We start from the raw sequence: 14,478 nt of genomic DNA, 5'->3' as shown, positions 1-14,478 counted from the left end.
TGTGAGCAGTGTCAAAGCTGAGAAACCCTGGTTTAGATTGTGACTTGGCTTTTCAGTAGTAACAGGAAATGTAGGCACTGATGGGCATCTTTTTCTGGGTTGCTAATCTAAACACTAGACTCTTCCACAGTTGCTGCACCCGCCCATTGTCGTCAGCATCCCGCCCCCAGGCCTCTGATCACTTCTTACTGAGTTTCCAGGAACAGCCCACCCTCCTTTCTGTACCTCTCACCTGTCTCTCCAGATTCCAGCCCCCTTCCAGGCCCAGTAGCTGCTCCTTGATAGCAGGTGCTACTAATTGCTGGGGGCTGATGCGCTGTCAGGGATGCAAAGCAGGAGAGCCCTAGAACAAACAGGCATTTGTCTAAATGACTTTGAAGTTCCCACGTGTCTAAATACGATTGATCGCTGCCACTCCCCCAAGAAAAAGCTCTCTTTGCACCTCCCTTCCACGAGCTCTGGACATTGGTTACCCTTGTTAAGGGGGTAATATGTTTGAGATGTGAGCAGAATACAGCAAAGAAACACAAGGGATTAAGACTGTGGGATCTAAATTCAGAAGGGCAAGTTTGAATCCCACCTTTGCCAAAATATGATGAATTTTAAGCAAATAGTTAATCTTTCCGGGCACATGATGAGCACTTGATAAATATTAGCCAGTATTATTTATTATTTTTCAGTCTTTAAGATGGTGCTTACAAAGTTTTTGAGGACATGGAATCTGCTGAAAATATAATTTGCAATAAATAATCAGACTGCAAAAATTTGTTTCAACAATGGGTATAGAGAGGAAAAAAAACGCTGAAAAGCAGTATATCAAAATATTAATAGAGGATTGTGGGATTATGGGTGCTCTTATTTGTTTGTTTCCTTTGTGTATTTTTTATGTTTTATAGAATATGCAAGAATAATTTCTAAACTGAAAATTTAATACTATTAAATCATATTTGATACTTCTTTTAACTTATATCACATTAAGCATTAGGCTAGAACTTTTACATTATAAAATGTGAAGATAACCATAATTTTAATTTGTCTAGGTCACTGAAAATAAAGACGATAATGAATTTTTAGATCCCATTTCCCTAAATTCTCGAGAATATTTCAACATTCATCTGTGGTTGAGGTGCTGCTTGGCATTGGTGACTGCATTTGTCGCACAGATTCGTGGCATTGGGATTGTGAAAGGTAAAAATGTCCTATTTTCTTAATCAAAATTTTTATTAAAATGATTTCAGGTAGGTAACAGAGATATTACTGGGATATAGCTTATTATAACATTGACATGGTATAGCTCTCTAGCTTAATTTGTTTCCAGAATAAAAAATTCAGGTTATTAAATAGAATAATCATTTTCAACAGTCTCTTATATCACAATGGCATATGTTACGGATGTATGCGAAGCAGGCAAGGAAATTTCAAAATATTAGTGCACAGGTCTTTCTGTCCTCTAGAAAGGCAGCATAGAGTAAGGGGTCCAGAGCACAGACTCTGGAACCAGCTGCCTTGGGTTCAAATGTTCCTACTACCATTTTCTTGCTGTGTGATCTTGGCCAAACCTCTTAATCCCCCTATGCCTAATTTCCTCCTCTGTAAAATGGAGATAGCTGTGCCTGTTTCATACAATTATTGCTAAAATTAAATAAGTTAAATTTATAAAGTTCTTAGATCACTGGTTGGCTCATATGAATGTTAGTTCTTATAGTGATTAATAATTATCTACTTGTAAACCTATTTACCCATCCATGTCTATCAATCTCCCAAATTACATTATTTCATGCAATATTATTGTTACTTTTTCAGCATCTGGACACCCTAAAGTACGTCCCCCCAAATTAAAACATTTATTTCAGTGTTTCATGTACTCTCTTTGTTTTCTGTCTTTGTGTCTTCCTGTTCTTCTGTATTAGACAATATTCCTGTGATGAATGTGGAGCATATTATACATATATACTTTCTTACTTTCTCAGTGCCTTTTAAATAGCTACATTTGTTTATTTTAGAAAACGATATGACAGATTATGTTAGCCTCATCAATGAAGCGTGTGTGGAGGCAAAAAGTGCAGGGGACAAGGAGCTACAGGCTGAATTCTTGATGCAAGCTGTAATTATTGGCCTACAAGAGAAGCATTTAAAGGCAGACATCATAAAAAACCTTCAGGTACAAGGAAAACTTCATTCACATTGATATTTACCAAAGGATTCAGTTTAGAACAAAAGGAGAGAATTTTAAATTTCATCAGGTAGTGAATGCATAACAGTCACTATGGCTAGGTCTTATTTCAGTTAATTGCAAACAGTGCGATCACAAGGAATACTTTCATTTTAATAGGCCATAATACGTTTGCTTGAAGGAAGTGAGTTTATTTCTCCTCGATCTCATTTAACTCTGGTGAGAAGCTTGCTTTTGTTGGATGACTTAACAAAAGCAGAAAAATTCAAGGGAACTCTCTCTTCAAAAACAGAAAAATTAAATTTGTTGACTCAGTCTCACAACATTCTTATTGAACAGGTGAGAGTGCTTTTGTGTCCACAAGATTTAGAAACTTATTTTTTTGTTTTTTTCCCCTTATTCCAAACCACTTTAGCTAATTACAGTGTTTCATTTACAGATGCTAATTTTTGGAGAAACAATTGAATTTCCTTCATCTACCGCTGACTTTGCAAGTCCGTTACAGCCTTTGAAAAATGTCTATCTTCCTCATGTCATGTTATTGGCCAAAACAAAAATGAGAATTGGTAAGAACACTTAAACATACATTACACTCAAGCCATTGATGAAAAAAATTTAAGTCATTTTCAGGCATGCTATTATATGAGGACATTTATACGGGGCAATATTTATGCATACCCAAGCTTGATTTATTTAACAAATCGTTTTTGATCATTTACTGCATGCCAAATTCTGTGTGAGGACCTGGGAAGTTATTTTAGATTACAACAGATGTAATCCCTGCTCTTAGTGTGGGAGACAGAAATAAACAAGTAAACAAACCATGTAGGAATATACATCATATACATCATATTATAAATATTATATAAATAAATATTTTAATATTTATAAAATTTAATCAAATAAATATTGTATAGAATAAAATGTGTTTTTGATAACAATTAGGAAATCAGCTAGAATATAGAAAGTAAATACATGAGAATGAATTAAATACACATATGTAATTATACATCGTTAGTGTTATAGAAGGTGTGGATAAGATCTGTTGATAAAGAACAAGGAAGAGAGGGTTGCCTATTGCATCACTAAGTGCATTGTAGAGGCAGAGGGAGCAGAGAGTCATAGCCTCTTAGGTCAGGACAAGCTTGGCATGTTCTGGAGCCACAAGGAGACAAGTCCAGCCAGAGCAGAGTGGGATAGGGCAGCCCAATGGGAAGAGGTGAATTGGGGATTGTTTAGGTTTCAAAATATTAGTTACCCTGGCTGCAGGGTAAGGAATAGATTGGAGGGTCAACGGAAGCCAAACAAGAGCAGAACTGATTGGAGTAGGTGGACCAGTAAGCGGAAGGCTTACAGCTCCTCAGAAACCAAGGAGGAACTCTCTCCAGGATACCTCTCTGACCTTTGACCCATGGCTGCCTGCCTCTAGCTCCCAGGCTCCTCTCCAGCTCAGAGGACAGAATCTTGCACAAGCTCTTAGTTCTAACTGTATTTAACCATGCCGTTTTATTTTCTGTATTTCTGATGCTTTGACACCTGGTGCCTTACTGACTAGGGAGAAACTTCCTCTCTCAGAATTAGCCAGTTCCTAAAGATTAGCAAACCGCTTTCCATTGAACATGTCATTCATGGGCAGACCAACCATTCTAGAGCTTTAACAGCTCCTTTGTTGTCCGTTGCTGGGCTCTTACACTCTGGGCCACTGTAACCCTTCCCCAGACACCCTAGGGACAGCTGTCGGACACTAGCAGAGCCCACTGAAATTATTTTAACTAGCCAACCCTAAACCTGCTTAGCCTGTTTACCCTTCCCCCACCCATTCCTTCCCATGAAAACCATAGCAAAGGTTCTTGTCCACAGTTCCCCTTGTTTGTGCTACCTCCTCACCCACCGTGGAGCTTCCCCATGTGCCCTGGCATGGCGTGCTGGGCCTCTTCCTTTTGAGAACAGTCACAAACTATCTTTTCAATGGCAATCATCCCCTGACCTAGTATCCTCATCCTGCCTGAATAATAATAAAATCTACATTTTAAAACATTACCCCTGCTTCTTGGGACCCCTTTGCCTCCCATGGCAGCTGGTGCTCAGCTCAGGAGAAGTGGGTGGTTGGACTGGAAAGAAGCAGGGAGGGCGGCAGAGGCGTGCCCGAGCGGTCACCTACCCTGGCCTTCTCCCTGTCTCCCTCTGCTCTTCCCCCTCATCATTATTATTCACCACAAGACCCGAGGGTTACGACTTTAGGCAAATCGCTTCACCTCTATATTGTTGAGTTTCCTTATTTATGAATTTAGACTGGCCTCTAGAATTCCTTCCAGCAATCTGTAATAAAATAGCTCATGAGAGCTATTTTTCTGCATTTTTAGTTCACAATATGTTATATTATCGGTATATTTGATTTCTACAAGAGCTTAAAGTACAGATTGTGCTAAATTGTACAGATTTTGTTACATCAAATGTATTCTCTGCTTTCCTGCTTTAGTAATCTTGAAGATGTGTCACTACTCAGTAGCAATACTGCTGCTGTTTCTTAGACTCATTTGAAGCAGAACAGCTTGCTTTCTGTTATATTATATTAAACACAGACTTTAAAAAACAAAACCAAAAGCAGCTTTTCTGTCAAAACAATGTCAGCTTCACGACTTTTTTTTCACAGAGTTGATGTTTATTGGAAAAAGGAGCACTTCAATATTATGAAGCGTAAAGTCATCTGACTTAATGCTTTCTTGACAGTTTGCCTTTATAGTGATAGCATTGATTGCATTGCAAGAATAGAGACACTTAAAAATTATCTTTTTTCTTGCAAAAGCCTCGCACAGAAAAAGGCATTTTGAGATTATTATTATAAAACCTTGAGTTTTCTTATTAGATAAAAAATCAATTAACCGGTTTTATAACAGGAGTGAAGAAAGTTGCCAGAAGGGTGCTTGGGAGTGGGAATACAATGGAGGCCTAGCCAGTCGCCCTTTGCCCTCAAAGAGCCTATTGTGTCATTAGAGAGAGAGAGTTTTTTCCTTATTTTAACAAAAATCTAGGAGGTAATTTAAGTATTATTATATATCAGCCCTATGTTCTATAGTACTATTTTATATATGGTATATGGCATGCATATATGGTATATATGTTTAAGTGCCTTGATGAAATGAAGATACTTGGTATTTTTGTCTCATATTAATAAACAGTGTTCAAGTATAATTTGAAACAATGGTGAAACATATAAAAATGGGAGATATATTGAAATATGAGGTTGCATTGGACAAATGGTATTTGCATATCCTTCTTGCCTGGGATTTCTAATCACACTCAGTAATCATTGGGGTTAAGAGTATAGACTCACCATGACTGATGTGGCTCAGTTGGTTGGGCATTGACCCGCAAAGTGAAATATCATTGGTTCAATTCCCAGTCAAGACGCATGCCTGGGTTGCAGATTTGGTCCCTGGTTGGGGTGCGAGGTATGGGGAGCAAAGGAGAGGCAACTGCTCATTGTTTCTCACATTGATGCATGTCTCACTCCCTTTCTCCCTCCCTTCTTCTCTCTCTCTAAAAAAAAAGAGAGAGAGAGAGAGAGAGAGTATAGACTCCAGTGAAAGAATAGAATTCTGGTCTAATTTCCACGAGCAAGCCATTTAACTTCTCTGTTGTTTCAGTTTCCTTTTCCATAAGATATGGATAAGAAAAGTATGAACCAGTCTCACCAACTTGTTGTGGGGTGAAGTGAGTGGAATGTATAACAAGTGTAGAAGGGCATCTCGTTTCTTCTGAGAGCTTTGTCAGTGTCCGCCGTTCTCACTGTCCATGCCTGGCCTCCTTACTGCCTTTGGAGCCCTGGGAGCTCCTTGGTTTCCCAGCTCCATGTGCCCAGCAGTGCGCTTCCATCCTGTATCATCCAAAGTAAGGGCTTGGTAACTTCCTCCTGGGGGAGAGAGAGGGAGAGAGACACACTTTTCCACCACTCTGTGGTTTGTATAATACATTCTTAAACTAAAAATTTACAACACATCTGAGGTTTCTTGAAAGCCCTTGGTAGGGTATAGCATCCTGCAGTTGAAAATTTTCAGAACCTGAAGGGAACTCAAATTTTTCTACTGCCGCTGCCTCATTTTTCAGAGGAAGACACTCAAGGCCCAGAGGCACATAGGGACTTGTTCAAAGCCTCAAATGACGTGGTAACACCAATGACTGGACCAAACCAGCAATTTACCTGGAACACAGCAACTGTTTCATTCTACAGTCCTATGTTGTCTTTCTTCTTATATCTCTCTATTGTGTGTGCCTTGTGAACTATTGTAATCTGCCTTGTGAACGTAGTGTTTCCTCCAGTTGCCTTCTACTCTTTATCCCAATATTCTTCTTCTTTAAAATTACCAAAGACAAGGTGGTCATCAGCCACATCCTCTGAGAAGGCTTCCCTGACCTTTCCCAGGCTGGGCCAGTGTTATTGGACTAAAGGGACCCATTTACCTGCATGCATAAAGCCTAATCTAACAGGAACAGGAACTGCCACAAAGAAAATAAGGGCTTAATAGTTGAGGAAATGGTGCCAAGCCCAGAGATACGGGTAAGCTAGTATTCAAGGGCCTGGCTCCCTGATGGCTTCTAGGGGATGTGTTGTATAGCTCTAAGGGAGTTAGGGTCATGGTCTCTACTGATTGATTGGTGCTAAGGTAGAGGGTAAGTTGATCACCACATCTGGTCCTCAGGTTAGCCATGGTGTTGCTTTGTCTGGTTTTGCAAAGACATTGTTGGTAGGGTCATTCCATTTTTCTGGGTCTGGAGCCTAGCCAGATTTTATCTTTAGTTTGATTGAAGCTCTGTCTCTGTGATCAATAGATCTGTGGCTTTTTTCCTAAGATTGTTTAATGCTGATCAGGGTCTCATTGTCCTGAGGGCTTAATGGTTAAGGAAGTAGATGTGCAGAGGAGAGGGAGGCAGGTGAGTCATGGTGCTGGATGGGGCCAATTTGAATCAATAGGAAAAGAGAAAAGGTCATGTTAAAGAAATGGCATTTCTGCACAGTTATACCTGCCCTCCTGTAAACTGCTACCACAGAGCCCTTGCTTTCCCTGCTACACAATTGACCACACAGTATTTTTATCACCTATCTGGATGTTAGCATTCCCCATTAAACATTAGGCGCTGTGATATCTCTCTTAAGGAGCTCTGCTGCATCATAGAGTTTAGGGCGTGGGTCCTGGAGTGAGACTCCTTAGGCTGAAATCACAGCGCTGCTACTTACTATTTGTGTGACTTCGGCAAGTTACTTAAACTCCACTGTCCTGTGGCTTATTCCTCTGTCAAATGGCATCCAGCTGGAGTTAGCCAGATTATTTCAGGTAATGCTTATTAAGTACTGGGGATGATGCCTGACATGTAGGAAACACTTAATAACCCTTAGCTCTAAATCTTCTCTTTGCTCATTTTTATCCAGTGCCTAAGCACTCAGAAAACATTTTTTGAATAAATGTCTGTCTGTCTTTGAGGCCACACAGATTAAATCTAGTGCCTCTTCCATACAGCTACCCTTCATTATGTTAAGTGATGATGTGACCACACAGAAGTGTAGCATGTGGCCCTTGTCCATATGGGTTTACTGTCTAGTTGGGATGACAAAATGTGAATAGCAAGCAGCCACTACATTGCTTAATGCAAGCAAAATTACTGTCTATTTATATATGCAAGTTTTATGGAAAACAGCATAAAACTTCCAGATGTTTCCCTATTACAACCTCATCTTAAGAATATGGAAGTTGTTCTGCAGAGCATTATCAAATTTTAGAACTGAGAGATCTGAAAGATGACCCTTTCTTTTAAAAATGAGAATGATTGAAATTTATCAAAAATAAAGTTTTAAAGGACTATTGTTATAATTCATTGAAATATTTGGGTATTGAGTTTCTTTAAAAATTGTCTTAGATGCTAAAAACTAAAGACCACAAGAGTTCTAAGTAGGTGCCTTACTGTGAGAGAAGTCTAATAACTTGGAGGCTTATTATGAACACTCTATGTTTTATTGTTCCCTTCCTATCCAACTCTCCCTCTCTCTTTAGGACATACAATGGCCAAGCAAGTATATTATAACAGTAAAAAGAAGGATTCTTCAAAGTGGTTACCTGCTCTTCAGCTTTTTGAAACAGCACTGAAGCTCTGTAAGGTATCAGCAACAGAGGAACATGAGGTAGAAGCCGAAATCCTCTTTCAGAAAGGTAAGATGTATTTAGGGTCTGAACTATGATAAAATTCGTGGAATTTTTTTTCCCTATTAAAAAGAGGCCTTTGAAAATCTAGTCAGTGAGTATAAAAAAATACAGATTTTTACAAAGGGCTTAGTGAGGGCAAACACATTGGTACAAACTCAGATTTAAATAAAGAGAGCACTACTCATTTTAAATTTATATATAGAAAAAAGTGTTCCTTAGGTTCTTTTATAATTACAGTTGCCCTTCCTTGGCTTTATGTTTGACTCAAAAATGTCTGCATCAGCCATTTAGCTATAAATAATGTTCCTTAAATAATGCTTAGAAGATACTTTTTTTCTGCGTTATTTCATTACTTAGCTAAGCATTTTAGATAATTTTTATAAAAGATACATACCCATTGAAATTAAATTGCTATAGCATACTTATATTTATAACTTCTACACAACACATATTTGCATAATACATTCATGGGATTTTATTGTGGCTGTTTTAGCCATGAGCAAAATGGAGATGGTGTGAGTGTTCTCATTTACAGAGCATCAGCAAGATGCCTGGCACTGTGGTCTAGGCTCCCCATCTCAAGTTGCTAATTCTTACAACAGCTCTACAATGTAGGCCTGGCCATTCCTGATTGATAGATGAGGAAAACACGGTATAGCCTGTTTAAGTGACTTTTCATAAATGGACAGCTCCTAAATGATAGTGCCCAGATGTGAACTTACCCCTGGTAGTTCTGTGCCCTGTCCACATGCAGCATGAAAACTGTGGATCCTTTTTATAGTAATTACAAGACTTCCCTTTCTGGACCTTTTTGTTACAAAAGCGTCTTTCCAGCACCTGCATTTGAAGACAGGCTCACCACGAAGTCTGGGGGCTGAGTGAGAACTAGAGCGTTTCCGTCATCCATGGTGGTTTTCAAGCATTGGCTGACTTTTAGGGCTTTCTGTTTTTAGAGATGTTTTCTATGATATCTGTGATAGAAGAGAGAGGAAAGAGGAAGGTGGATGTAGACAAAGAGAATGCGTGCCACAGGAAGAAGAGGAACTCGTGCAAAGCAGATGGAGAGAAGAGGGAGACGGTAGAAACTGTTGTGTCTGGAAAGCCAAAGGAGGCTTTGATGCAGTGTTGCCAACCAAAGGCCTGGGAGCCTTCAGACTCCTGGGGAGAGAAATAAAAGATCTTTCTGTGTTGGCTTCCCTTCCACAGCAAGAAACAACAGATGATTGAAAAGGACAGCACATCGAGTTTTCTGAGTCTCGAGCGTGAAATATTTGTTCTGAAGTTCTAAATGATAGAAAAAGGGAAAATCCATCTTTGTCTATCTTTTTCTTCTTTCAGGCAAAATAGAATGTCAAATATTGATGGAAGAGAAATATCCAAATTCATCACTTGAGAGTTTATGTGAAGCTATACAACTAAGCTTGAACCATGATCAAAACTCAGGGTAAAGAAATTATCTCTCTGCTGTTGTAATAATGTGTGTGTTTTGGTTTGGGCCCTGCATTCTGGTAGTTCATTGAATACCGTACAGTACTACCCACAGCAGGGCTAGTTCACTGGTGTCCATTGTCCAGCAGGTTTACTGAGTTCCTTTTCGAGCTTATTGCTCTTGGCTCTGACACAGGGTGTTTGCAGTGATGGCTGATGGTGGTGATCATCTTGGAGACATAGCTGGACTGTGAGTTCCTTCTAGTCTGTACTCAGAGGAATCTCCTGTCAGTCCTCGGGTTACAGGGGCCTCCACTGGAAGTGAAATTGTATCTAAAAAGGAATTATGTGGCTATTCATACTGGTCAGCAGGACCAGGGCCGGCCAACTTAATTCTGTATGAAAATTGCCTCAAGATTAAGAGTAAGCCACCATCATGACAACGGCACAGATCTAAATGGCCCCAGGTGATAGGCTGATAATGCACACACAGACCTAACCCATACCAAGTCACTGCTTTCTGCACAACTCTGTCTCTTTTGATATTAATTAGTGTAGGAGGGTAGAAAGAGGCTTAGTTTTTAAGGCAGGTCCCTCTAGACCTGACCTTCACTTCTTTACTGCGTTGTTTGCTGGAATATTCCAGGCTGATCTTGATGTTACTGAGAGTTGCCACAAGGACAAGGTAGAAGCTAACTCTCTTCAAGAGCTTCTACCTTCCTGAGGGAGGCAGATGCTAGAGTCTCCGCTGAAAGTGCTGTGAGAAGAGGGTGTGAGTTGGGGACAGATGCTGGTTTTGCCTATTTTTACCTTTCATCAGCTCAGAAATTATTGGGAAATAATGGAACATAATCATGAGTGGTGGAGCTATTTAATGAGTACACTGCTGTACCATTTTAGGTTGATAAGGGACTCCTACCTAGAGATTGCCCTATTATATTTACACATGAGAAAGGCAAAGAGCAAGATTTCTACAGCACCATCCACACCTAAGGTAAAAAAATTTATTAAAAATTTTAAGTTAATTACCTTTTGAGCTTGCTACTTTGGTAACACTGTGCTACTGAAATAATGAGACTAATTTTTCCATATGATTTACAGAAATTAATTCATTGCTTTATAGTCATACTTGTGTTTATATTCTCTCTCTAAATATTTTATTTAAAGCTCTGGGGATAAGTTTCATGTAGATATTTTTGTCTGTTGCAGTGTTATCCATGAAATATAGGTACATATAAATACTCTAAGCCATGAGTATTGAGCAGGAAGTTGCAGGAAATGAAATATTGCTTAATCAGATGGACAAGTTAGGTTTTCATTAGTGATGTGGCCAACAAACAGATCACCTGGTGTTGGAATCATTAATCCATTCATCACATACCTATTGATCACCTGCTTTGACACAGGTGGTATTCTGGAAAGTGATTAAGCCATGTCCAAACTAGACCCTGTCCTTGTTCTCACAGGCCCTCTGAGAGATTTTTCAGAAAATTTTGGTGACTAATCTCTAGTTTTTGGGACAGCATAAACATAATTTCAAACCATTAGGCATATAAGCTTTCAGTCCATTGAATTATTTATATGGTGGCTGCCTTTGATGAATAGCAGCTATTTTTTTTCCTATCAAAAATCTATGATTACATAGAGAAGTTACTGTTTGTGCTGTAATTATCATGTTTGTTTCCAGTAAGAGAAAACAAAAATTTTGCTTTCATAGCCAATGGCAATACAAATTATTAGAATGGTAAGATAATAATATATCACCTTTTTGGCCTTTACTAGAGAAGTGTTTATAATTAAGAGCTTGAATAAGTTAGGATTTGAATAAAAGGAATAGTATAATCCATACTATATGATCATTATTTTCGGTATATCTTGACACAGTATAAATATTTTAGCAGTTCTACAATTACTAGACACCCGAAAAGCAGCCAAAATAAACAACAAAAAAAATCATCCAAGCACATTCAGACCACTGAAATATAACATTTGAAATTTGTCTAAATATAATGTTTATCAACCCTTAAAAGAAAGCATTATGGTTTCACTTTTGTAGAATGCATATAGCAGAGTGACCACAGTGCTGGTTTTGATTTGAATCTGAGCTTCATGGCCTGCTATGCTATGATTGGAGCCTTTCTAAACTTAGTTTTTTCATCTGGTGAAATGATACTATGATACTTCCCTCTTAGACTGGCTAGGAGAATAATGTAATGGGCTTGGCACATAAAAGATACTCATGGGAACTGTTTTCATCACTATGTAATTTTAGTTAAACATCTACATTCTAATGTACTTTGTACTTAGTAGATATTCAATAATTATTTGTTAGCTAAGTTGAGTTGCCTTTCTTGAACATTCCTTTATTTATTCATTCATTAACCAAACACTAATTGAGTGTTTAGTATGCCAGTCATGTTACTTTCTTTCCCTAAGGAGCACAGAGTCTAGCAAGGAAGAGAAATAATTGTAGCACAATATAATGAGTACTATAATCAAGGTATGTCGAGGTAGGGAAGTGGAGCATTGTAGGGACTAATTTTGCTTTGGGGGGATGCTGGAGAAAGCTTCACAGATGAGATGAATTTTTGAAGGACCAGTAGAAGTTTTCCAAGTAGTTAAGTGGGAGAAAAATAGTCAAATAGAGAGATCATTAAGCACACATTTAAAGCATAGACTTATTGAGGAATAATTTACATCCATGAAATTGACCTGTTTTAAGAGTGCAGTTCACAGTTTAATAACTTTACAGAGTTGTGCAACTATCCCCACCATCCAGTTTTAGAACATTTTCATCATGCCAAAAAGATTCCCATTGCCCATCTGCAGTCATTCCCATTTCCACCTCTAGCCCCAGGTAACCACTAACCTATTTTCTGTCTCTATGAATTTGCCTCTTCTGGATATTTCATATAAATGGAGTCTGGTAATATATAGTCTTTTTTGCTTGCCTCTTTCACTTAGCGTTATGTTCATGAGGTTCACTCATGTAGCTTGTAACAGTAATTCATTCCTTTTTATTGCTGAGTCAAATTCCCTTGTATGGATGTACCACATTTTCTTTATCCATTTAACAATTGATGGACATATGAGTTGTTTCCACTTTTTTCGCTATCATGATTAATTCTTCTTTAAGCATTTGTATACAATATTTAATGTGGACATACATTTTTAACTCTCTTGGGTGTATACCTAAGAATGGAATTTCCAGGTCATATGCCAACTCTGTGTTTAGTCTTCTGACGATCTGTCACGTTTCTTTCCACAGCATCTGTGCCATTTTGTACTCCTACCATCAGTGTATGACACCACCAGTGTCTTTTCATGTTGTTATGGTGTTTTTAGAAACAAACAAGTTTTTAATTTAATGAAGTCCAATTTATCATTTTTTCCTTTTATATATTGTGCTTTTGGTGGCATGTCTAAGAACTCTTAGCCTAACACAAAATGTTGAAGATTTTTATCTGTTTTCTTCTAGAATTTTTATTGCTTTATCTTCTAAATTTGTCCAGGCTCTATTTTGAATAAATATTTGTGTAAAATATGAGTTAAGTATTTAAATTCATCCTTTTGCACATAGATCCAGTTATCCCAGCACCAATTGTTGAAAAGACTGTCGTTGCTTCACTGAATTGCCTTGGCACTTTTGTCAAAATTATTGACCATAAATGTAAATGTAGATCATAAATGTAGACGTCCACTACCATTCCATGGATCTATAATTTTACCTTTCCATGAATATCAACTGTGTTGGTTACTGTAGCTTTTAGTGAGTTTTGAAATGGGAAAGTACATATCCTCCAAATATGTTCCTCATTTTAAAATTGTTTTGTCTATTTTGAGTCCATTGTGTGTTCATATACATTTAGGATCTGCTTGTAAATTTCTGCAAAAAAAACTAAGTATTTTGGTAGGGATTATGTTGAATTTATAGATTAATTAGAGGCAATTGCCATTTTTAACAATATTCAATCTTCCAATTCATAATATGAACTGTCTCTTCATTTATTTAGATATTACATAATTTCTCTCGACAATGTTTTTCACTTTCCAGTGTACAAATCTTACATATTTTTTGTTATATTTTTCTTGTGAGTGGAATTTTTTCTTAATCTCATTCTCAAATTTGTTCATTGCTGGTTTGTAGAAATACAGTTCCTCCATGTGTATTGAGCTTTGTGTCCTGTGACTTTGCCAAACAAATTTATTAATTCTAGGTGTGTGTGTGCTCATGCATGCATCATTGGGTTTTTCTACATATAGGATTGTCTTCTGAAGACAAAGACAATTTTATTTCTTTACTTTCAACCTAAATGCATTTTATCTTTACTTTCAACCTAAATGCATTTTTTTCTTTTTCTTGCTTGTTGCATGGACTAGAATCTCTTATGCAATGTTGAGTACTTCCCCTGTCAAAAAATGCCCACCATATTAATTTTCTAGTCCAAATTTTTATATTCTGAGCTCAAGTTTGACCTCCTCAATAAAGCTTTCCTCTCAATTCAAAAGGAGTTTTTTTCTTTTTTGAATGTCTGTGTCACTAGTTGTTTGTATATTATAACAACTTAATGTTATTCTTTATTTTTCATTTAATACCCATTAGTCAGAATTTAAGTAGGTAAAATTTCCAAGCTTATATGGCCAGTAAACTGACAGGGCAACCCAAAGGCTGAGTAGTTT

The 14,478-nt window shown here is 37.8% G+C and overlaps 1 protein-coding gene across 1 annotated transcript in view; it reads left to right on the top strand.

The window, feature by feature from the left end:
* Positions 1 to 14,478, top strand: part of CFAP54 (cilia and flagella associated protein 54) — a 245,943-nt gene that overhangs the window by 176,361 nt on the left and 55,104 nt on the right. Inside the window, exons 53-59 of the mRNA XM_054574504.1 lie at positions 1,041 to 1,188; positions 2,004 to 2,161; positions 2,333 to 2,512; positions 2,613 to 2,739; positions 8,221 to 8,376; positions 9,709 to 9,814; positions 10,699 to 10,792. Coding sequence (XP_054430479.1) covers positions 1,041 to 1,188; positions 2,004 to 2,161; positions 2,333 to 2,512; positions 2,613 to 2,739; positions 8,221 to 8,376; positions 9,709 to 9,814; positions 10,699 to 10,792 — 969 coding nt within the window. The remainder of the gene's footprint in view (positions 1 to 1,040; positions 1,189 to 2,003; positions 2,162 to 2,332; positions 2,513 to 2,612; positions 2,740 to 8,220; positions 8,377 to 9,708; positions 9,815 to 10,698; positions 10,793 to 14,478) is intronic.

Source organism: Pteronotus mesoamericanus, unplaced genomic scaffold, assembly GCF_021234165.1.
Source record: "Pteronotus mesoamericanus isolate MK-2021 breed Mesoamerican mustached bat unplaced genomic scaffold, CSHL_Meso_final contig_263, whole genome shotgun sequence".
Taxonomy (NCBI): Eukaryota; Metazoa; Chordata; class Mammalia; order Chiroptera; family Mormoopidae; genus Pteronotus; species Pteronotus mesoamericanus.
The sequence above is the reverse complement of the archived record's forward strand: the minus strand, read 5'-3'. Positions and strand labels throughout refer to the sequence as shown.